This window comes from Hylaeus volcanicus, chromosome 1 (assembly GCF_026283585.1).
Source record: "Hylaeus volcanicus isolate JK05 chromosome 1, UHH_iyHylVolc1.0_haploid, whole genome shotgun sequence".
NCBI classification, from domain to species: Eukaryota; Metazoa; Arthropoda; class Insecta; order Hymenoptera; family Colletidae; genus Hylaeus; species Hylaeus volcanicus.
The window spans coordinates 33,751,988-33,778,788 of record NC_071976.1 but is presented as its reverse complement, the minus strand read 5'-3'; the positions used below and the strand labels follow the sequence as shown (position 1 = coordinate 33,778,788).

Genomic DNA, 26,801 nt, shown 5'->3' with positions numbered 1-26,801 from the left:
GAAAATGGAGAAAGTTACTCAATTCGACGTGTATATTTGACTTTTTTTTTTTTTTCAAAAACATGCATCTCGACTCCAATTCTTTTGAAATTAGATTAGATAGAAACTAATCATTTGATGTGTGATACGTTTTCCTATGTTGGCTGGTAAGGAAAGCAAGGGGCTCCCCTGTTTGTTTAAATTCTAAATAAAGTACAAACAAGCTGTTTTTTTTTTTCTGAAACTGCAACGGATATCGACTTCAATTCTTTTTAATTAAAATGAGACAGAGGATCAAGCATTTTATGTGCAATACTTATTTCTGGATTGATTGCTAGGAAAAAGGAAAGAATTGTGGATCCTCCTAATTTTTTTTAAAGTAGTTGTAGCGAGGTACTATAAAGTGTTTTTTCGAACCTTGTTGACCTTGAAATGACCTTGAGAATGAAGTTCAAGGTCAAATATAAGGACACCATTGGATTCCTCTTTAAAAATTATCCAAGGTCTGACCTTGGTTTTTTTCGTTTTATTACTAAACTCGCGAGATATCTACGGGTTTCCATACTTTTCCCCCACCCTGTATAAGAAATAAAATATTGTTTATGTTACGAAACAAAGCTTACTCATAAATCGTGTGTATTTCCCAGAGATGCTTGCTCGCCAAAAAGTTAATTGCAAAAAACCTAAATGAAGTTAATAAATTTTCGCGCGAGACGTCATCAAAAGTACGACGCGGCTGGTAGAATAAAAAAGCTCGATTAAATCTCGTTACGCAAAAACTTGCGAAACGAATGTGAGAAAAACTCGAGAGCCGTTAAAGAGTTCAGTCTGGATTTAACAGTCTAGTAACAATCCATTTAACGAACCTCGCGCGAGATAATTAATTGGGCTTCTGCCACCTGAGAGCGTTTCAGGGAGCGATTGTTTCCAAGCGGATCAAACCCATTCATTGTAAAAAGGGCCAAGAATATTGTACTCCGATAATCCTGCAGCTGTCTACTATATTATTTGTTATACACTTTATCACTTAATATCGGATTTATACAAGACACGGATGAAATAATAAACATTCATAAAGTTACGAATGAAATAGTAAAGTATCGTATAGTACCATTTGAAATATTCTAAGAAAATGCACGATACGTTTCGAAGATTACCATCTGTTTTGAAAAATACAGTAGCGTTTTTAGAAATTACACCTCTTTTTTTAAAAAAATAGAGTTTATCGCAGCTAGAGTAAATTATTTCGTCGCAATAATTTAGTTTTTAACATTTCTTTTACTTTTAATTTTATATAAGCGCCTCATTTCTGGAAATCAATTATTTTCAAATAAATCTGCTAGAATTTTAAATTACAGATGATCCAGTTTTTCACAACATTGTTCAACGCAAACCATGTTTTTTTAAAAGATCATCTAGGAGAAACCTCATATCTTCGACACACTTTTATATTTTGGAATGAAAATTTTTGTTTCATGCGCAAGCATTTATCTTTCTAATCAAGAAACAATATTCGTAAAATATATAAACCGAGAATAGAAAAAAAATCGCGACAAAGTGCCTTTCTTCAATATCTCAAGTACCGTTCAACATATAAATCAAAGAAGCGAAAATACACTTTCTACGTGATTCTCAAAATGATCTGGTTGAAATTAGATAATCATCGTTGAACGTAAATTATCAATTTATCCCTTAGAGCACAGTTTGAAGGGAAGCGCGACATATGCAGTCGGGAGAAATGCCCGCAATGCACAGGAAACCTGAAAGTGGACGATATGGACGCGATGGTAGGGTGAGCATTGCTCGAACCTGAGCGAGAAGATTGCAAGGTAAGTGAAACTGCCAACGACAGCTTGAAGCTAGTGGCCACGTGTGAAATGGCGGAAGATTAGAATCTGTCCAAGTAACCTAGCCAAGTCAGACATTATTATAATCTCTCACTTCCAGTTAACCCATTAACTGCTAAATTTCCGTTTCGGTTCCGTTCGACTTACAAACGAATTTCAAACGTGTTCGTTTGTTGTAAAGAAACGAAACACGTATAACTGAGAGTTAAATGAAAGAATGTCTTATCGTCTAAACAAAGTAACAGAGTAACAAATGTCTTATTGTTTATATCATATATATTTTAGCGTTCATGCATGTCCTCATACATTTCTCCATACTTTCACTTGCCATAAATGCATCAACATCCGCCGTCTACTAATGTACAGCCAGTATAATAAGTATTCGTACAGGAACCATTTATTTTAAATTGCTTGATGTACGAATACTTGTTACACTGACTGTAGGTGTCAATTTTTAAGTAAACCGGTTTATTGATTCTCGAGATGTCAAATGCATTTTTGAGCATTTGCGAGCTTGAAAAATGCATGTATTCAGTAAACGCACTTTTATTTCTACCTGTGCTCCATTTCAAGCCCTATAACTTCGACAGTTTTCTAGTTTCAACTAAATCATTTTGGAATTTCATTTCAATTTGATATTTTGCTATCAAAAAATGCAAACAAATTTTGATTTTTTTTAACCTGTTTTCGTAGTAGAGAGACCCTTTAATAAGTTCAGTGTCATGTCAGTTATCGACGACTGACACTTAATTTTCCGTCTAGGCGTTGGTCACCGATGACTGACACTAACTTTTCGTTCAAGCCGCGACAGTCGCCGGTGACTGACAGTGCAAAATATGATATAAAACCGAAAATTTTACATTATTTTAAGAAATTACTGAAAATTTATTTCAGATTTACTTAATGTTTATTTATTACAGGCGTTCGACGTGTTAAGCAATGAGAATCGATCAACTACTTTTCATGAAAAGCTTTGCATTCGATGTACACGAAACACTGCATAAAGAGGTAATTCGTACGACGTCGAACCAAAGCTGAACTTCTCGGTCTTATTGAATCAGCCATTACGAGTGTACATGGTAACCGAAATTTAAACCTAAATTAAAGCCCACCGCAATGGAAAACTTCACTCGCGATGAGTTATCAACCACTCTCCCCTGAAAATTACATCGCGTCGTTAATTTTATTCCATTTTGCATGCAAATGAAGCATAGCTCCGGGAATATCGGTAAACTTTGGTTACTGTTTGCTCGCGAGTTTGACTCGAAGCTCGCTTGCCAGCTTTTGGAACTATAACTGCTGGGAATTTTACATTTTTGCAGACCTCTCTGTGTCGCTATTTTTTTGAAATATGATTCACAACCATTTTTTGGGGGGATATATTCATTTTTGAATATTTGATATCGAATGGGAAAACGGTGTGTATTTCGCAGTATTAAAGATTCGTTTGCGAGAGAATGAAAGGACTTTACAAAGCGGAGTCATAACTGGATATTTTCAATGATATTCATTAGAAATACAATCGTCTTCTGAAATTAAATCTCAACTTACAGCTTGATATTTTATAACTTTCTTTGCAAATTTATAGTACTTCGTAATTATTACTAGTTTACTTGTCTTCGGATTATTTCCAGTCAATTCGTAATGCCATCTTAAATTTAACACTTTTAGACCCCGTATATTTTCCTTAATTAATTAATCGACGAGGTTTTAAAGCCGCCAACTGTTTTTCAAATCAATCCACATGAGTTTAAATATGAGTAAGTTGAGTCAACTATAGCAAAAGTGTGCCACCTAAAGCATACGACTTTTATTTAATACGTAATTTGTTTCATAATACGACTCGTATCTCCGAAAATATTCAGACGTAACATTGTTAAACAAATTCTCCATTTACTCGCTATTGTCAAAAATGTAAAAATAAATTGCGAGCATCTTCCAAAGTCTCCCTCTGTCCACTATAATTCCACGGTAAGCACAGCATCGAGAGTCACATCTCCCCCCAAGATTCGGCCGCGACGATAAACGTTAAAACGGCGACATCGATCACGGAAACATCTCTTCGAAAGTTCACCGTGCGTTGCTATCGTTGCTAACGCGAAACGACGTGACGCGACGGGATGCAGCGACACGTTCGATAAATTGGCGCTATCGGCGCGGAAGACAAACGACAAATCTTAATCTCAGTTTTCTCGCGACTCGAATCGAGAGAACGATTCATGCGCCATCGCGCACGAGTTCCTTCGAGTCCCTGCATCTCTCCGCTTTTGGTCCTCGCATCTCTGCTCCGCATCTCTCCTCTGTCTTCGCGATCACCTTTCTCTCCTCTTGGCTCCCCCCCCCCCCACCCGCCCCCGCCTTCTTCCAGCTTCTCTGACTCGACGGATTCAATCCTTGGACGCACTTTCAATCTTCTCCGCTTCTGCCAGGACGTCGCGTATCGATTCTGATGCGCCGTCCGGGACATTCGTTTCCCTCCTTTCAATATCACGCGCTCGCGCCATTTTTGCACTCTCTTGCGCTCTCGGCGCGTCGTTCAGACGCGAAAGGAAGAGAACAAGAAGCTCGACATCGATCTTTTGCCTTGCGGCGCGGACACTTGAAAGCTTTATTCTCGTCCGAGCGCACGGATACGGAAACAGGCATCGAAATTCCCTGGGATTATTGTAATGTGCAAACCTTTGGAATTGGAGGAATGCCACGCGACTTCGCGAATTCCTTGTCGAGTCTTTATCTCGGGATAATACGGACGTAGTTAGCCTGTTTATATCATTAGCGTACGCGTACAAGCGGTCTTTCTAGGAATTGTGAAACGAAATCAACCCATTCGCGCAAAATAACGCGTGAGATTCGTGGTGTATTTTCGTGACCACCGTGTGTAATAACGAGCCAGAAACTTTTTTATATTTACAGTTTACTCGTACGACGTTCAGTTTCAGAGATAAAAATTGATAACTTGGGTCGTTTTTCTGAAATTCAATTTTTTCAACGAACTTCTAACATTCGAATTTTTATTTTCGAATCTAAATGCCCTATGAATAAACTGTAAAAATAAGAGAAGTTTTGTCTCATTATCCCCTATAAGCGAATATTTTTTTTCTAAATTGATTTAACGAACGTAAGCATTTCTCTAAGCCCATTTCTCGAAGGCGTATATATATATATATACGCCCTTCGCAGTCAAAGGATCGATCAAAAATCACTTAAGCTTGAACGAAAAATATACAATCAAGATTTCCGTCACGATCGGACCAGCAAAACGTCTCACGTTGAATCGCGTTACTATTGGCTACAACAATTCCTTGATCGCATTGAAATACGTCCAGCCATGTCTGGGCAAGAAGCTTCCGTGATCCCGAACAGTTTGGAATTTCTCGAATCGCGCACCGATATCCGTCCAAAGCATAGCATTATACAGAACAAGATAGTGTTTTGCTATTTCCATATCGATCACTAATTGCCATTTAAATTTCATCGTCTCTAATTTCGTTCGTCAAAAAGTTTGTCCTGTTAAAACTTCCACTTCTGAATGCACGTGATTCTCACGAACGTGTGCTAAACGTCGAAAGGGGAGTGCAATTAGCACTGTGTACTTATCGTGATAGAACAAATGCACTATTATGCTTTGGCTCTATATTTGCTATCGTAATTACTAGAATAGCGAAGCATTAATCCAACTTCTTTGCTTTTCGGTCTACGATTATTTGTTTTTTTTACATGGACACCGTTTTGACACACAGTGTGAAAATATTATAATCATCGATTTAAACATTAAATTAATAACGATTTCTTGACATAAAAGAAGTTCTCTTTTGTTACTAACAGCAAGCAAAACAAAGGGTTCACATTCGTTATATATGTTAAATAATTTATATATAAATATTGGTATTTAATAAATAAAAATAGTTACGGAAATATAGAATACAAAGAGAAATATAAAATATAAATAGTTTCAGATATAAAAATATGTGAACATGTAGCTCACCAAGAACTGATAAAGTTTGGCTAAAACATTTTCTAATTGCACTATCGGAAGTACCGAAAAAATGGTGGCATAACTTGACAGGTAGACCCTGTATACCAATTATATCGGTAAACTGATTTGCATCTTCCTCTCTAACTATAAAGATGTAGTGTTAATAGCCTCCGTTAACCATACGTACTAAACTGTTAAAAACTGTTGTGCTTAAAATAGTTACATTCAGCTATACTGTCTCAATCAATAAATTAATTTTATTTAAGAATCTCGAGGGTTCATTCGTATAAACAACTTACATCTTGCGTAAATTTATCAAGTTACAAAAATATCTATGCGAATGAACGGAGTAAATACACGTAGATGTTCCCATCGACCATTTCACTTATCACTGTTGCTGATTGGTTTTTCTGCCTCTGATACGGTTGACGAACAAAACCCGCAAACGTTTCTCGCTGTTTGTCAATTGGCGCCGTGGTTCGTTCACGGCTGGCAAACTTACTCGAGCGAAACTCCGATAAGAGTTGTTGTTAATGGTAAACCGAAACACCGATGGAATAAAGGACTTTATTAATAGGTTGGTAGTTGACGGAAATGAATATCAGCGAGACAGAGGAGCGGTAGGGGCGCGGAAAAATAGGAACGAGGAGGCAAATCCGTTGGCCAGACAGCGGTGCTCGGAGTTCTCGTTTCGAGGCTGCACCTTTCAACCGCTGGAAGGAAAATTCGAGTTGGAAGTGAAACGTCGCGTTTAATTTATAGCGAGTTTCAGCGTCACAATTTCACCGGGATTTCCTGGACGGCGATCTTACCGTTTCCACGCGAAAACGAGGAGAGAAGCAAATTTTACACGGACGGATGACAGTATTATCTTCCACGGTGGCGTCGCTGTTAATTTAAAATTACCGGAAGCATTGAAACTGCTCCCGGAAAATAACGAGAACCGGTAATTCGAAGATAGGAGACGTCGTTACTTTACTGTTGCGTTTATTACTGTTACGCTTAACTGTGTTCATTGTTTCGCTCATTCCAGGTAAGGGAGAATCTGTCTGGCGCAAGGGATGAGAGATATGCTGACTACGGACTGCGTATGAGATGAGGTGATCGGTATTGGCCTCTTCTTATGCTTTTATTTAAATATTGCACCAAATCCAAAGATAATTCAATTCGTTGAAACCGAGACTTCGCATTTGATGATTCATGTAGAATTTAAATATTTCTTCTTCTAGGACGATCTATGGTTTTTTTTTTGCACGAATTCTCTTGATAATATCCAGTGATAAGCTTTCATTTTTCTCGATACTTTGATATTCGTTTACAAATTTGTGTAACTTATTGTAATTTATGAGCATAAGTGTAGCAGTAGGTGAATAGTAATTATAACAGTAACAGTTGTAGTGGGTAGAAAAGAGTAATTATAACCTATAAATAAAGAATAACGATTGGAAAGTTACGTCGAAATGTGAAATTGAATCATTTCAATATACTATTTTCTAATCTAGATGCTTATTGCTCTTCCTCTTTTTTTTTTATTGCGCCTAATAAAGAAAAAAGTACAAAACTGACTAAATCGATAACATTTCCTATAAAGTAGAGATACTTGAGATTAATATTCGTGACTTTATTCTTTTTTAATCACAGTGCACGAACCGCTTCATTAAACACAACCAACTCAAGCAGAAAATACTTTAAAGAGAACTTCTTGCGAATCGAGGAAAGAAAGAACAGACGTTTCATTTTCTTCCAGAAAGTCTCTCGAAATTAAACTCTCCATTCCGACTCATTTGCATTGCAATTTTTGCGAATATTCCAAAGTGCACGCTCGAGAAAGATTAGTTATATACATTTGACACTTTCAAAGAAATAAGCATTATAATCACCAACTAACTTTATATGTACAATTAGAATATAAAACGCTTGCATTATCGTCAGCTACTTTTCATTTGTAGACAAATTTTAATCTCTCTCTCTCTCTCTCTCTCTCTCTCTTTCTATGTACATATACTAACAGATGGGATTGGGTTCATTATCAAAAAAGTGCGTATTAATTTTTTTGAACGTACTCATGCTATGCATACAAGTTTTTACAAAAGTATAAGTTTTTTTCTGAAATATCTTGTCCACGCTCTTATTCGATAGACAGCGACTCTGTCTTCTTTCACTTTTTTTTTTTTTTTTTTTTTTTTGTAATGCTTTCTATTCAGGAGAGAAAACATTGCCAAGTAATAGCGTGAACACCCTCTATATTCGCACGCGAATATATGTAAATGTGCACAGCGTTTGGAACAACCCGAGGAACGGCCAGGACTAACGTCAGAATTTTCCCGTGAATCTGATAACGGCGAATAAGATAGAGGGCAGGGTACAAAGAACCGAGAAATTATCACAAGGACGAGAGTACTCACTAGGATCCTTGACTGCGGTGATAACGAGACGGAAGCCGTTTGCGTTAGTGCCCCAGGAGTCGGTGATGTATTTCAGTGTCACAAAGTTCGTGCGGGTATAAATCGCGCCCACGGTCTGCTTCGTGTTCCTGCAGGACAAGTCCGCCTGTAAAACAAAAGAAACGATATTCGTTGGATGCGTTGCGAATGTAACAAGGAGAATCTTCTTGCATCGTGGTCCAAAAACTACCGAATGGTACCACAGAGGTATAACAAGTTCAAAGTTTTATTAAACAGTAAACAGTAAATGCTCGCCAATGAGATATTAGTCAACATTTTTAATAAAATTGCATACGACACGCGGGACGTGGCTGATTTTTTTCTTATTAATTTCTGGCACGAGGTTCGCGCCACTTCTAGCATGGAATATACTATCGAGCTTAATCTGGCCTTAATAGATAAAACAAAGTTGAAGAAAATTTTATGCAAACAGAATTTCGTAAAGCGCCTCGTACAATCTAATCTATATTTAACGCGTCGGAACAGAATTTCTTATAGCGTTCCATATACTAAGCTTTACAAAGTAAGAGGATAAGTACGCAGTTTCCAGCCATAAATTTCAACTTAAGTTAAAGCAATGCTGGGAGGCACATTATTGCCCAACACGAAATGCTAGCGAACTTTCAGCTTTAACCAAACTCCAAATTGCAAAATTACATAATCTTTCCTTGTGGAAAGAATTAAAGTCTTGGAGTAGTTTCATTTTACTGTCTATATAGTAGATACTAGGAGGGCCATTCAAATATAAACAGGAATTTTTGTACACAACTTTATTGGTGACAGATACGAATAAAAATGTAGCGCCTTATTTTTCTGCGTACTTTTCTTCGACAGAAATACATTTTCTTCGTCAGGCAGGAAACTTCCTAATCCTCTTAGGGAAAAAAGCGGTTGGCTGGTCCAGTAAATAATTGTACAAGTACAGTTGAACCGCTGCAGCGCGCTGTTCCGTTTTCAAATCTTTCGTTTTAAATCTTTAAATATGGTCGAAAAGAGTCTCCTCCTCTTCAAAGCGATTCATAAGTTTAACTGTACCTCCACAAATGACTACTAGGGCAGCTAAATTCTATTTTCTATAATGAAAACAGACAGCTTTCTATCCGATGAAGAAAACGCATTTCTGTTGAACGAATCTACGTAGGGAAACAAGACAATCCGTTTGTATTTTCATCTATCCTCGATAACGCCGTGTAAAAAAAAAAATCCGGTTTACATTTGAGTAACACTCGTATTATTAAAAACTGTAGCGATCAGTAAACACGAATGCGGTGCACAAACATACGGACACAGACCGTAGAAAGACCAACAAAAACTTTATCACGATGATTCAAACTGTACACAATAAAAACATTGCAAATTCCGCGATACTAGTATTGATCCGTGGAGAAAAAATGTTTGTCTGCCCTCTTTTTTTTTTTTACATCGTAAAAAAACGTGGTGTATATGCAGTGGTACGTTTTATCGCGTTCGAGACAAAACGAAATTTAGATAGTCTGTTTAGAAAAGAGAACGAAGTGACAACGCTTTTTTTACATTCAATTTTTTTTACTTAGATGAAAGAGCAACACGTGTTTCACAACGTAACATTCGAACAATTTTTTGAACGTTGAAAATGTTGGATACACGTCTTTACGTCTTTCGTATATGTATAATTTTTTTTAATTTCGAATTCAGATCTGTAATCAAAGACCTTAGAAACTTACGCATATCTTTCATCAAAATCGAGTCACATTTCGACTGTGACGTTTAGTTCACAGGAATGTGGTAATACATGTAGAGTGGCGGTACGTTTAGTGTTAATGCAAGTAGAACCTCTATATAGAGATTATTTTGCTAACTAACTTTTGCCAGTGTGTCTTGTTATTCATAACGTGTCAAGTATTGTTACACTTACTTTAATACACTATTGCAGTATATATATATATAAAAAACCCACACTAGCTAACTTCGCGGAAGACGTTCCAACGAGAGCTGCCCTTCATCAACTTAATTAACGAATCGAAGAATTATCCTGGCACGTTGATCTCATTTGTTTTGCCGCAAGACGTAATCCGCCCGACACTTGTTGCATCTTACGACTTAACGAGGAAACTCGGAAGCAGGCTGGAATTGAAAAAGGGTAGAAAAAAGGGGGCTGGAAGATCGTTAGGGACGGTCATCGATCGTTCTCGATTCGTTTGCTTCCGGCCCGTTGTTCCGCGGCTTCGTTATCACGAAATATTGCGCCGCCCGTCGCGCAATAACTGTCTTCTTTCTGCCCCAATTAGCGCGAGTAAGCGCTTAAATACGGATTATCTATAATTAATTATGCCCCATCGTTTCCAACCTGAAACAACCGACGCGGCGGCCTCCCGCCGTCGCGCAAACCGAAATAATTAAAATCCGAAGCGCTGCACGCGTATGCTCGGAATGGTTTCGCGCGACGTTAAAATTCAAGCGCGCACTTCCCGGTGTCGTACTGACCACGGCGAAACGGATTTTCCCTGATAAAGTGATTTTAATTTGAGAATGCTAAACAACCGCGGGCGCGACACTTGCTACGAATATCGTTAGCGAGTTACTGCCGGCGTATCGTGCCCGAAACGCTATCGTTTCTGCCAGCGTATCGTGCTTTGGGTATTTCTCTGCCTTAAAAATTGGACGATAAAAAAGTTTCGTTTTGACATTCTCTATTTTTACAAAAATTGATTTGACGAGTTTAAAAATTTCATCGACTTGGGCGGGCTGCTTAAAGTACGAGCGCGACCCTGGTAGCAGTATGCTTCCGTAGAACTTCCAACGAAAATCGAACCGCGGTCAAAGGGTTAATTTCTAAACGTTCCAACGATAGATCACAGAGAATGCTTTCAGCTAAACATACAATTGGAATCCGATCTGAGCGATATGAATTTACGCGTATCTGTCAAAGGCTCGAATATCAACACTGAAATAAATACATTCGGTGCGTTCGAGCGTCGATTCGCGTTCCTTTGAATATCGCAGCTTTTAAACGCGTGGTACCAAAAAGTCGGGGAAACAAAGATGACAAGAAATTCGCGCAGAGTTGCGTTAATTGTACAAAAGGCTGTAACGTTGCACCCTGGACTCGTATCGTTGCTTTGTCTCGCGCGTAAAACGTTGCGCGTTACACAGCCATGTCGATGATTCCGAATTTCCGGATACGAGTAAATATTAACTGTGCTCCGTATAGCGGATAATTGCAATATTCCTCTCACCGTTGCCCACCGATAAAATTCCTGTTAGTATCGCCGGTGCTTCGCCGTCACGTATGCATTCTATATTTTCCACGAGTGTTTCAACGCGAAATTGCTGCACGGCACTGGTACCCGTTCGAATTACCTCGACACACCTGCGAGTTACAGTGTAGCAGAGAGCTTTAAGACCTTCTGTAAGATTATCGTAACGAGCATTGCGAAAGTTCATTTATAGTTGAGGATTGTTAATTACGATTGTACGAAAGCAATTTTTCCTAGTTGATAGATGTCGGTGTTAACACAGTGATGGAGATCTCGTATTAATACGTACAATCCTGTTCAGAAATATGTGGACAATTATCACCTTCGACGAATAATTGATATACATCGTGAAGTATTACTATAAACTGTTTTGTTGCTAAACTTTATTCTAGTTGTGTGTTTGCTAACATTTGGTAATATTAAATCGCATAATGTTACAGCTTCGAGTGGCATATTAAACATCACAGAAAAATGATGGGTTTTAGATAGAAAAATTTTTGCAAAAATATCCAACATCCGAGAATCACTTACATTCTCGTTACGTTACACTCCTGACAAGATATAACAAAATAAATTAATATTACAAAATTGAATTGCTTTTTTTTATTATTACCTGTAAGACATTAAAGAAACTATCGATAAAATATATCCTCTGATACAACAAAAATTAAATACAGAAACATAAGTGATATTTACAAATAGATTCGAAACTATTTTTTTTTCTATTATAAATTCGCTTTAAATAATCCCATTCAATTTCTAAATGAAGAAAAGAGTTAAATGACATCCATAACGTATAAAAGCTGGTTGTAATTTAGGAGTCGAAACGTTCAAAATAATATTAATGCCCGTTTTTGAAACTGCATGCAAAGCCTTGGCCGTTATTTCTCGCACCACCAAGACTTCCTACTGAAATATTCGAATGTTTCGACTGGCCACAAGAGCGAAATTATCGTGATCGTCCAACAGGGCTGTATTTCCCAACGGTTAATATCGCGATTCAACGATTCAAAGTACCGCTAAGATTTACGCGTTTCTGTTCCGCTGTTTAATATTGAATGCAAGAGCAATTACGTTCTACCGTCTTCCTCTAATCGGGAGCTAAGCGTAAATTTAATCGCAAAACGAGGATCACGGTGTCGCGAGCGAATAATTCCAACGACTGCGATGAATGTCTACGACATGAACAAAAAATGCGTTGCGCAGAGATAATCGTGCGAACGGGCGAAACGTTCCACGTATGTTGCGATCGTAAAACTTTTAACAAATCGTCCGCAACTTTTTTTTCCCACTTCTTATTTTTCCTTTTGTTGTCTGTTGCACGGTTTGCGGTGCAACTGCCGAGAGCTTCGGAACTAACTAGGTAGAACCTGAATCAGATGCACTAATGGAAGGAAATGGAGAAACATTGTCTGAACATGCTTCTTCCAGTAGCTTTTCTTTTTTTCTTTTTCTTTTAAGTTGCGGGTTATGTACGCTGCTTATAGAAATTTATGGTTGAGAAGCTCTTTAGTAAAGTAACGTAATGTCGGTTCACTTAAGCCTGAGAATTATTCCAAGGGACTTCAGGTGAAATTTCTGGATGAGTTTACAGTGAAAAATGATATCGAGGATATTGTAATTAATTTGAAATATGTAAATTACTATGTTAGATTTTCGCATGGAGGATGATTCAAACGAAAGATTCGGGTATGCTTTATAAACAAAATAAAATGTTTTAGGTAACAATATGTTCGGTATAGAAATTAATTCTGTGCTTTAAAATCGATCATTTATGATTGTAGTTTAATATAATATTTATTGTTTAAATATTTGCTTGCCATTTTGTCTCTTCAACTACGTATATGTACTCTTTTGGAATACGTGACTGAGAGAAGATTAAAAGTAAATAACGAGTTTATTTTAGAAAAGTGCAAAATTAATTTCGACGCCCAATAATATATAATTTAATTAATTGTATTTTGTGAGTGCCTAAGAGAAGATACGATCGACAGTTTAAGGATTGATCTGTTTTCAAGTAATAATTTTTACACTAAATTTTGCGAGACGAATACAAACCAAAAAATTAAGTAAATAACATGATATAATTCTCAAACTAATTAATATTCCTTTATTGTGAACCTAACATAACTGATCGCTTCGAGTGATTTCGAAGGTTTAATATTCTCTTCTGCAAATGCACTTCGGCAAACAGTTTCGACCAGAGGAAAATACATTTTTACATTTGTTTAATTCTCCTCTGTGACTTTCCAATGAAATGCTCCCATTGCTCGTACATTCCCACAGTAATTCTCAGCTTTAAAACAAATTTCATTTGTAATGTACTTCTAGAATTTAATTTATGTTTAAGTAGGAAACATACGAGGCGATATATCACGACGAAATAATCTAGAGAGTTCCATAAAAATTCTAATTACAACTCAGTTAAAAAACACAATATTTCTTGAAGATTGTAAGCTGAGATTACTGCCTAATGACCCTGGAACTCTAGATATGAAACAAATTAATGAGCTACAGACAAATGTGGTTATTAAAGAAAAAATATGGAATATACATATACTCATAGAGTATCGTTATAGAATTTCATGACATGAATTGAATTACTTGATATAAATTTATGCGACTCGAGTAGTTGACGAGTGGAGTTTTGATAGTATTGGATGTACATGTTCTTTAACCGAGAGCATCACCAGCACCACCCTAAGAGCAGTTGCTGATTACGAAAGTAATTAACACTCGCTATCTCTGATTCAGACTGCCCGGGAGCTACAATATTAGTGCAACTATTGCGAAGTTCCGTGAAATGGACCAGGATGTAAATACACGGTTATTACTCTGATATTACGAAACTGTCTGTCAGGGTTGCTTATTAAAGATTAATGGTATTTAAAAGGAGGATGCCCAAAAATGGTCATGTTTGTCACGTTTGGCCATGTCTGTGATTGGTCGGTGTTTTTCGTTGATAATTCAAAAATGAAACCCCCACCGACATTATTGCAGAGGAAATTGTTGTTCAGAATCGTCTCAGCTACCTGCCATTTCCGACTCCTACGCGAGTTTTGGGACACCCTGTACATTTATTGAATTACACACGTACCATTGTGTTCCACAACCTTTCCACCTTTCAAGGGATGTACATATACATGCTATTTGCTTTCAACCATTCCGATGTAGTCAGACCTGTACCACCTAGCAAAAATAGACACGAACTTTCCAGACAACACAATATTTTGTTATATCTAAGAAAACAAATTTGTACTTCATCCGTAACCACCACGATTAGAAGAATCCGTGCGACACGAATATCGATTATCGATTTACAACACGTTCAAACTTTCCATTCGATATCCCGGAAACGGTTATCGGGTGGTCTTGTAAATTACGCGCATTAAATTTCCCCGAAATCGATAAGCTTAATTTCATCGTTGTAACCACGTTATTATAGGTACGAAGCTGAAGGTTTATATCGTCCACCTCGTTCATCAAATCACACGAAACGATGCGAAAACACCGTGTAACGACGTTTTCGTATCGTTACCAACCCGTTACAAATTGCGTCGTTGGTACGGTTGACTGTAACAAACGCGTTCACGACAAAACTTAAAATTATTGCTGTCCGTTTGCCCGCAGAAAATATGCAACCGGAGCTGTACGTATCTCGAATTTATAGCTTTCAATTCTGAAGGTTTTATTCCGTTTCAAGCGTTCCCGGATCCTCGCGCGGATCCTCTCCAAAGTAATTTAAAACTGATTCAACGCGAAAGCCCTATACAAATGAATCAACGATATTTTTCAATTCGCCAAGAGTCTATATGAAAAATCGTTTTCGATTCGTGCATTGTCTCGGATTCATGAATGTTGTATCGGGAATGTTAGCTATTTAATTTTATTATTTATTATTACGTACCAGTAACTTAATAACACGCAGGTCCAGAAATTGGTCTGTAATTATAATTAATATTAAAGTAACGTTGCAAAGAAACTTAGTCTTAGGAAAAGAGGTCAGGAATGTTTTATTAAGCTTGCTAGAATTTGAAGCTTCGAGTCCACACTTCCAAGTAATCGCAAACGAAACGACTGAGTCGTTTTTCGTGGTCCTTATTCGTCCTCATAAGGAAATCTTAAAACGAAAATTTGTGTCAACGAGTGAACATGTGACTTTGTTCTCCCAGAGAGTAGAAATTACGTATGAAATATAAAAAGAACGAGAGCAGAGCAACGTTTCAACGACACCGCTCCCTGATTGACTCGAACGCCCTTTCCCAGCAGTTCGCCAGAAAAATGTTAGCGTCTGATCGATCGAAATCAAGGGTATTCGCTGCGCAAGCATTTCCAATTGGCCGCTGTACCATCGTCACGATTCGACGCGATTAAACGCGGCTGCTGGCGCTGTTGGTGAACGCAGGTTAGCTCAATTTGCGATTGCATTATTGCAAACCGATCGTCGCGTAGCACGGTACCCGCGTTGCAGTCACGTTGTACTTGATCTAAACGGTCTATTTGCAGGGCACAAACTGTACATTTCGGCGTATTAGGGCCGCGCTCGTGGATGGCCGGTGGTTTAATAATGTGGCCGCAATTGGGCCGCATGTCATTGCTCCAGCACCTGTCGACTACCGCGTCGCGAGTCATCGATCACACAGAATGAAGCATTAAGCACGCGCGGCCACGCTTATCGAACTCTATCCGAAATCTTCGGGGAACCAGGGAATCAAGGGGTGACGAATTGCCCGCCGCCCCCCCTGCCCCCTTCTCGCCGCCTCGTGACATCAGAACTTGGGGAAACCATGAATTCGTGCGGTGACTAATTGCGTGCTTTGTGAACGTAACATCTGCTGCAGGATGGAACGAGAACCAACTACGAGAAATAGATACACGAGGAATATACGCGAAATGAATGAGCTTTTTCAACGAAGGTAACTACAATTCATGAGAAATTACGTGAAGTTATCAAGAATTTTTGTTGAGTTCGATTAAGGAGCTACCTAGTTCTCGATCTTAATAAATATATTTGAAATATTATGTTAGAAATCAGTAGCTAGGACAAGATGATGACAACAGACCGACAATGGGTTGCAGCCCCAAGATGAATACACTATAAAGGTTTTATTTCAGTTACAAAGGTACAACGTGCCTTACGGCGGTCACGTACACACGCAAGCTCTACAGAGCAAGCGAAGACAGAAAACAAAAGACACACACGCAATGCCCACTGTATCCATTGACACTCTCTCAACATATTACACGCGCTTTAATTTATGTTTCGACAAATTACAGGAAGTATCTGATACATTCAATTACGTTGTGACAAACCACAGAAATTGTACCTAAATGTAGAGGATTCATTTCGTTGAATGTATACTTCAATTAATTATTGGATATATTAATTTCAAATGTTACGTTTATTGCATTTATGCCGTGACGAACCACAAGGATCGTTTAAGGTATAAATGATTAATATTAACGTAGATTATACATAGATTATACAGCGTAGGATGAAAACAAAATTTGGACTTGAAGTCGACATGCCGACTAGCTGAAATTAATTCGAAAATTACAATTCATAACGGCGTTGGCAGTGAAGTTACTTGGTAGGCATTAGAGTCTTTGTTGACCCTGAATTTTTAATATTCTGGTCACGTTAAATATATGGGTCTCGTATTCCTCTTTGTAACTACTGCATTACGTAACAATTAAGTATATTAATCAACATGTTCCTTGAAACTTTCGTTACATGATACGTATTTCTTAACAAATGGCAAAAAACAATGGAACTTTATTTGAAAGAATTAAGTTTGAATATTACAGAGGTGTGTATTAAACACGCGTGTGTTCGCGTATAGTATCAAAGCTTTCTATTCAGAAAACGACGAGTAGAAATGAAGAATTGAAAAACTAAATTGAACGGATTAATAAATAGAAAAAACGAAAGGAACAGTATCGAGTTAAATGGAATAATCACTCTCTAATCCACAGTAAGCGGATCAAGTTTTGCGTTCTACATTCCGTGTCTGATTGTGTCGACGAAAATAAAAGTTCCATTACTGCCAATATGTTTCGAAATACCGTCTGTCGCAGGATAGTGCAGCATTTAACGCTGAATTTCAAGGATATTCACGAGGATGAAACAATTTATGCGGAGCACGAAACAGCAAAATATAGGCCATTTCCGGAACGTGCTTTAGATAAGAGTTTTACTAGAGAAAACTTGAAGTCACGCCAACATGACGGTCTCTCTGTTAAAATTGGACATCGCCATGATGTTTGCTGCCGTAGAGCTGCTTGGAACTGCTCGACGTAAATCCTTTATTACGCGCGATGAATATTTACCAAGAGCTTTGCAATTTTCACCGCACGTTACTATATTTACACGGAAACATTATCTGAAAGAAAATAGTAACGAATACATGAAAGTGAAGCTGAATTTCTTTGAAACCAGTATCAAAAATCAATCAAAGTCAAAAGGGATTTTTGCTGCGATTTGTTCGAAAGGAAAAGTATAAAGACAGATGTACGTTTTTTTACATATAAAAGCAATTACTCGTTACTTATTTTCTATGATATCGTTATATGAATGTTTCGGCCAAGAAAGAACAGTAGAACGTCGATTATCCGAATTAATTGGGTGATACCTTCGGAAAAATCAAAGAAATGAAAAATTGTTATCGCGTTATACACCGACTTATAAATGGAACAATTTTAACATGTCGGTGATTTTCACATAAAATAGTATAGTATATAGAGAGAGAAATGTGTCTTTACGAGAAAAAAATTAATATGGTGTTCTTTCACGTGATTCCATAGAAAGATTGCCAAAATAAAAGTAAAATCGATTATTTGAAAATACTCTAAAACTTTGTGAGAGAATGGACAATCGATAGTGAATGTCGAGAGCGATTTGGTTTGCTTTAAATCTTGCGACAAAAATTGATGGATAAGCTAGGAAGAGGCTGACCATTAGATTTGGACGACCAAGCCCTTCTGGCGGTCGTAGAAAAGAACGAAAGGATGATATATGATATGGATGAACTTGTGGTCGATATCAAAGCGTTGATAGTCTCGAAGCACCAACACTTCTTTGCTCGTGAAATCTACCGTCTGTTAAGCAAATGGGAAGCAATTCTTAAGATAGACCGCAAATATACTACGAAGTAATCATTCTAACATTGTCTGAGTGTATTCATTCTAAATTTTTGGTCAAGTATTGTTTTTAAAAAAACTCTGATTAATTATGCATCAATCAATTACCTTACCGAAATGCATTGCATACAACTAAATCTATATAAATGAAATTGAAGTGTCTGTCTGTGATTTCGAAATAATGGTTTTCTTAAACTCTTATATGACTTTTCGCACCATGCTAAACCCTAAACACGCTTTTGCAAAATTTTTGTCTGTTGTCTGTTTGTTCCGGCTAATCTCCAGAACTACCGAACCGATTTTACAAATTTTTTCCGTAGTAGAAAGCTACACTATCCCCGAGTGACATAGGCTATGTTTTATTTCGATAAAAATAAGTTTTCAATTTGAAATCTCAAAATTTGTAAATCAGCCCGGACGAAAAGCGATGGTTGGCTAATTTATCGGTGTACGCTGCTATATTTTCATACGTCTATGTATTATGTAGAATAAGAATAGTACTCCACGCGGATGAAACCACGGGGCACAGCTCTTTATACATAAAAGCCCAACATTCCTCATCGGTTTAATTCATCGCTTGTTAAATAAGTTTGTCTAAGACGATAATTCTTAGTGAAATTAACAGATTTCATCATAAGTAAGCAGAAACACGACTCAGCTGTAACTCGGTGCAGATTAAACGCTGCATACGCGATAGCTAGATGTCACGAACCCCTTTAACCGCTTTGAAGCATCCTTTGACGACTTTCCGCGGTTTAATCTGCCGTACAAGGATCTTTCGAGTATTTCGCGAGCAAATTAAATTTTCCATATTCGACGGCCCGCTTTACAGCTGCCACTGTGAGTGGTTTCGTCGTAAAATTAATTTTTCAAATTGAAAGCTGCCAGTGAGAAACTGCGAAAGCAGGTCGAAAAATTTCGTAATTAATACCTTGGCTCTGAACAGTCCTCGATGCATGCCTTTAATTACAGTAATGTCATTCTCATCTGCTAATGAAGTGCACCCTGTTACATATTAAATAGATTGCTTTACCATTGTTTATCGATTATTCAATGAACTTAACACTTTAACGAACGATACGAAATTTGTAAAAAGTTGTCTCGATACAATGAAAATTGACGGAGTTATACGCATTTGAGAAACGGCAAAATTTTGATAAATAATTTTGTTGCGTAGCGTACAATCAATTACGTGTAATGTTAATTCGTTTTGCTTCGTTCAACTCGCGACACAACTAATCACTTTTATAACTAATTTCAAAGCTGAAGAGTTAGAACGTCGATAAAAATGTTTATTCGAGCTTGCTCGATATTCTTTCCCATATTTATGCCTTGCTTCGATAACAATGGCTAGATGCAGACCTTGAAGTGGTAACGTCTATCGTTTCCCTGAAATGAACCCGATAAAGCCGGAACATTTTTGTGGCCACTAAACGCCAAGAGCTGCTGTTCGACATCGCCGAGGAGTCGAAACTTTCGTTGGAAATTTTCGTTCGGAATCAGAATAGCGATCTCGTCGTTACGAGCAGCTTTATCGCAAACTACGATATCGTTTCTTCAATTGCTGGCCTCGCTGTAACGTCTAATTGCAAACGTTACTGCGCCAGCAATATTCTGAATGGTCCTCGATGTTTCTTGCTGCAAGTACTTCTGGTCGTTCCACGAAAGCTTCTAGTAATACGGGTGATTCTTCACATTCAATCTCTGAGTCTGAAAACACCTTCGTCATTATCGTTCCTTGGAGCGATTTCCGATCCCTTAGAATACTTGAAACAAATGTCAATTTATAGAAACTATTATACAGTTCAAAAAGATTTGCGTCCCTTCTTTGAGTTTCTTTTATCTATGGGTCCAGGGATAAGATTTCATAGAATAAGATACCATGAAGAGATGAAAAATTACCTAGGAGATCTGATTGGTAACATGGTATGATGTTGATGGCGTTTAAATTATGATTTGTTTACCGCGTGCCGCAAGAGAGCGCCACTTTATGTGTGTATTACGGTTCCTGAAATTTCACGAGTGTAGTTAAACGTTAAAATTCTTAACAACTCGAATATGGTTTCATTTTTGCAAGTTAAGTTGCACGCGGCAGTGTTCTGCGCAAATTCGTACAATTTCTTGGGAAGAAATAAGAAACGCGGTTTACTTCGGATGCCAGGATTAACTTTAGAACTACTTTGAGTTTCTACTAGGACGAGCCTGAACTTCTGGTTGAACATTCAAGTGCATGTACTGTGCATATTTAGAAGAAATTTCGTAGAAGAAACTGCGATGGTATAGCAAATTACATTCTGAAGCTACGTATACAGCGTATTACTTTTTCTTGAAACTGTTTTTTCATGTAGCAATTAATTTGCAAGCAATTTTTCAAGTCATTACGTATTACTTTTATGTAGCGTATTACTTTTTCTTGAAACTGTTTATTCATGTAGCAATTAATTTGCAAGTAATTTTTCAAGTCATTAAGGTAGGTGTCTCATCCCACTGTATTAGGTACAAAAATTAATTCTGCTAAAAGTTATTAATTAAAGGTTAAATAAAAAATATTTACTCATCATTTTGTTACGATAAATTAGCAACATTCTAAAACCTTAATCTAATCTCCATTATAATGAATTACCCTCTTTTTGAATAATATTTTCCAACCTTCAGTCATTTTTCGCATTTTGTGTCGTTATGTTGTATCCGCCATTTTGAATTTCTAAATTCTGAGTTCAGATTTGGAATCAGCGACCCCGATAACCCCTGTATATTAAGTTTCATACAAATCGAATCAATTTTCTTATTTTGGTCCGCCATATTGGATCTGCCATTTTGAATTTCTAAATTCTGAGTTCAGATTTGGAATCAGCGACCTCAAAAACCCCTGTATACCAATTGCATCTAAATTCAGTCATTTTTCGCATTTTGGTCCGCCATATTGGATCCGCCATTTTGAATTTCTAAATTCTGAGTTCAGATTTGGAATCAGCGACCTCAAAAACCCCTGTATACCAATTTCATCTAAATTCAGTCATTTTTCGCATTTTGTGTCGTTATGTTGTATCCGCCATTTTGAATTTCTAAATTCTGAGTCCAGATTTGGAATCAGCGACCCCGATAACCCCTGTATATTGAGTTTCATACAAATCGAATCGATTTTCATATTTTGGTCCGCCATATTGGATCCGCCATTTTGAATATCTAAATTTTGAGTTCAGATTTGGAATCAGCGACTCCGATAACTCTTATATATTAAGTTTTTTCATAAAGGTTTTTCAAAAATATTTGAAGCTCTCTCGCCGCGTAAATTAACTAAAATATTTAAAAATAAGGATATACTTTGGATGGTAGTCGGTACATTGCTAAAATCTACAGTGGCAAATAGTGAAAGCGTAAGTTGATCCGAGTCTCTCCTACCGCAACTGAAGGAAGGTTAATGAACATTCGCGACGTCTGGAACGTCTAGTCGAGGCGAGAAGATAGAAACGAGGTCGTTTCTCGCATAGGCAGGCGCCATGATTCCGGTCTCTCGCGGATAAAGGGTGAAGATTTGAAACGACATAGGACAAACGGGACACGAGGACCGGCGAAGAGTCGGGTCACAAGCGAGAGATGGCTGAAGATTAGATACACGCTGGGCAGAAACGGCAGGTTGAATGATGTGAAAGCACGAACACGGGGGCACAAGCGACGGAATCGGGACGAGAGCCGAAGTTGAAGGCCTGAACTGGACCGCCTAATCTGCATTTACATAGCATCCACCGTATTCCACGCAAATAGAATGGCTTTGGAGCGTCGAAGAAGCGGTCATTCCCTTTTCTTTTCGTCGAAATACCGGGCGGGGGTGGGGGGGGAGTTCGAGGGAGGGGCAAAAAAGCTTCGAGCTTACGAGAATACCGCCTTAAACCGGCTTCGAGGAGTTTCGAAAGGAGGAAAACTCTGTTGGGGACAAGGGTGTATTGTTGCGCGCACAAACAGCGAAATCCTTCTTTCGGTGGGACGCATGTAGGTCACGTAAGATCTTTCTTTGGGGGAAGCGGGCACATAGCTGTAATCGATTTTCAACAGGAACAATGCTTGGGCAATATTCGTGCCCAGACGTATATCGATCGGTCAAGGCAACGAGCGAATTGGAACAACATAGCTCTGCTGTTCGTGTTTCGATGGAGAGATGATTCCGACGTTCCACGATGAATAATCTTAGAATTAGACAGCTGCGACATCTTTATCTTCGAGATGTCGGATTATTTCTTCGCGAATATCGGGACCATCGAAGATAATAGGAAAAAAGATTCGTTAACCCTTTGCGGTCGTGTTGAATTTGGACGTACAGTCGGTGTAAGAAGTATTTGTACAGCAACTAATTTGAAATAAAATTAATAAGAAAAGAAATAAGAGGTTAAACATTAAAACTGATAAACTTTAATTTACGCAAATTGTACTCTAAAAATATGTAAGAACGTCGGTTAATTATTTCTTCCCCTAAAATTTATTAATAAAATAAATATATGAAGTTTTATTGTGAATTGGTTCCTGTACGAATACTTATTACACTGACTGTGGGTGTCGTACTGGTCGGAATTAATTGCCGAAGAACGAGCAATGATACATAATTTGCAAAATTGTGAAGGATAAACGAGGTTTGTTAATTCTTTCGTGAACTTTAAATATATATATATTTACACAATAGTGTGTTTTAAAGTTATGTTTTTTTATGTAAAAATGATCAATAGTAAAGTTTATGAAAATAAAATTAGCCCTTTGCAGCATGTTATTTGGTCGCAATCAGACAATTTTTGTAAAAGAATATTAATCTCTATAAAAAATATAAACGTCCTCGAAATGCGTCACTGAAAATTCCTTATCGCTCTGTAAGATGAATTTATCTAGCACTTGTAGTTAGAATTCAATAACCCTTGAATTTTTTAGAATCTAAATTAAGGATTTTCTGAAATATTGACTTGTTCAAAAATAGCAGATGCGACGTTCGGATATCGACTCTTTAAAATCACGGACATATTTTTCTCACTTCATTAACAATAAACCAACGATATATGTACATTCGAACGTCACCCTATTATTTTAGATGCAAGGAAAAACGGAAACGTACAGACCCTAAAGCATGGATGACTAAATTCGTGTGTGTGCATGTCCCTATCGCCTTTCCTATAAACAAACCGGAGCCGTTCGAAATATTCACCGGAAGAAACAGCACCTTCTTTCTCGCGTGATTAATTTTTGTAACAGATTTCGATGAAAAATCCAACAGTTTCTTTTGTTAAAATAACGAATATAATAAAGCGTGACGTAAAATTTAACGGATTACGCTGGAAACCCACTGGAGTGAAAATTTTGATGCCGAGAGAGTCGTGCAACAGGGACTATCTGTCAGAGCAGCGCCCTTCTAAATAGATAAATTTCAAGTTCCAACCTATTAAGCTCAAAAGCAGCGAACGCAGCTAAGATGGCCGCGAGTTTCGGAAACTTGTTCGACCAATTTCACGTGACTAGGTACAATAAAGAAAGGAGCAGGATGAAAGGGGTATTGCGCAGGATTACGCAAACGACACTCCTAATTAATGATATCGCCAGCCATTATCGTAACACAGAGCATCTTTCGACATCGATTGTTAGCGTTCATTGAACGATGAACTCCTTTCACGGCGGCCGCTACATCGGACGATAATCAGAGCAATCTGCCAAATTGAATTTCGCATGAACACGTGGTTGCTTAACAAATACGCTGAAGGGACATTTCTGGAGTAGATGAAGCTGTCGTGACTTCGTTGTGTTTTAACTTCAGAAGCAGGCGTGTCACGACTGGCGTGACAACAGGCTGCAAAGAGTTAATGAAATTACACGAACAGTGATTAAAAGTCGACAGGTTTTCATTGAAGAATTTCATATAAGCGAAAATTTGTTTATAAGGTTGATAACGTTGTTACGAAGCTTTCCTTACCTTTTGTACATTGCAAATGTTTGACTAGACGAAGCTCGCAAGAGAAAATATTAAGCCATAGAAGAAACGATCGAGTTTCTTTTATTTCTTTGAAAATTTGATGACTTTTAGATAAACTATTTCTGAGTTATAAAGGTATAAGAGCAATGTTAGACAAAATATAATTCGTGATTATGATTACTAAGTAAATAGAAATTAAAAAAAAAAAAAAATTAGATTATTTGACCAAAGTTTTTCTTTCTCATTATTAGAATGTAGCAATAGGCATAATGAAAACAATGTTTTGATTGTATTCTGCGTGTTAACGTGGAATTCGTTGATCTTACATAACGACTGCAAATAAATGACGTCTACTCGTGAAGCATGGAAGATCCATTTTTTAACCTCAAGCGATCGGTCCCCAGGGACACATATGTCTAGCATAAACTCGACGATATCATATGCGCATAAGAATTGCGTTACACGTGTACGCGAACCGGGGAGTACACGTTCTGCCATTATTTTAAGTAAAAAGGTTGCGTTGAGAAAGTACCGGAGAATATTCTACTACGTACAAACCAACTGCGATAGTCGTTATATTCTCTATATTACACAGTTTTATGTTAAAAATTCTCCAAAATTAGCCTCCTTTTTCGGAACACCTAATTATAAGTGTATCGAATTACCGATACCTCTTTCGAAACATTAAACAAACAATATCGATTCACAAGATATGCACGTATCTCGTCTGACGATGCAAAATGTAATAATAAATGACTGATTATTAATAACGAACTGATTAATTTAAACATTATAACGAGAAGAATTAAAACACGATGTCACGAACGATCGCCCATCAAGACTTTGAAATCAATTGGATTCCTTTTCTGAACAGATCTCGTAAATACAATGCAACTGGAGCACCGCGCGTTTCTGGCACAAGTGATTACAAGTCGAAAGCTTATTACGCATTGTGACAGGCTCAGAGCGAGAAGGACAGAAAATGGAGAGCAGTATACATAGATTAAAACGCGGTCGAGTTAAAAAGGTTCCGGCACGGTCATATACCTTTTTCTGAGCCCGCGATACTACTGAAAAGCACCTCAAAGAAGCTTTCAGGTTTATCATAATTGCATCTTAGGAGCCGATCCTCCTCCTAATGGTGAACGGAGGCTATCAACCCGACAGAAGGTGATCCGTACGGAGACAAAAAATTAACACACGAATCGAAGTCGTGGTTCACTTGCCATAGGGTACGCACTAGACAGCCGCAGTAGTATAGGCAACGCAGTAGACAGCCAAAGTAGTACAGGCAACGCACTAGACAGCCAAAGTAGTACAGGCAACGCACTAGACACCCACAGTAGTATAGGCTACGCGTTCGGCGGCCTCGCGCTGATTGGTCGGGGTTTTCTGTTAACCGTTTCACTGCTACGCAATTCTTCCAAGAACGCACGAAAACTGCGGGACATATTTTCACTTGATGTTGTCAAAGACATTGTCAAGACACACTGAAACTCGCAGCGCAAAAGCGCTGCGTCGCGGTTTTCCAGACAAATGAACGCAGCGCTTTCGCGCCGCGTAGCAGTCAAACGGTTAATATCTCCTTAACGAAACAAATCCCCCCGAACAAATGTATATCACATTTCCATCAAAAAATACAGTAAAGAAAAAAAGAAACCGCAAAGTAATACTACGTACTAAGGAGAGAGGAGTAACAATGGAAGACTGCTTGACTGGGCCCATCTTTATATCACTTCGAATATTTAGTAATTCCTTAGAGAAATAACTAGAAATTGCTATTTTGAAATAGTTTATTTAGTCATGACATCAATCGTTCACATCTAGAAGTCAGTTCTGACCAAAAAAAAGAATTTAACAGCTATGGCTTATTCCTAGAGTAAATCTCAGACGATATCAAAAATAATTTAGTATTTGAGGGGAAGTGCTGTATTTCGCGAAGAGACAAATTTTTAACGATACAAGACCATGTAAATATCATACAAACCATAGGAAAACGTTTTACTGCGTTACATTTATTAACCCATTCACTGCCAGGCAGGAGCGTCTTAGCCTGGGTGCCAGGATATATAATTAATATGTTGTAAACCTATAGTCTAAGCATTTATTTTAAATTGGTTGCTGTACGAATACTTCTTATGCTGACTGTATATCATAAAAATTTGTTGTAACATGCAGTGATAAAATATGTCTTCGAAAAACACGGAAAGCAAGCTGATACATAATTACTTCGAC

At 37.7% G+C, this 26,801-nt stretch overlaps 1 protein-coding gene across 2 annotated transcripts in view; it reads right to left on the bottom strand.

Moving 5' to 3' along the window:
* Window positions 1-26,801, bottom strand: part of LOC128872516 (uncharacterized) — a 219,769-nt gene that overhangs the window by 40,872 nt on the left and 152,096 nt on the right. For both annotated transcript variants that reach the window (XM_054115301.1, XM_054115308.1), the window contains exon 3: window positions 8,208-8,352. In XM_054115301.1, the coding sequence (XP_053971276.1) occupies window positions 8,208-8,352 (145 nt within the window). The remainder of the gene's footprint in view (window positions 1-8,207; window positions 8,353-26,801) is intronic.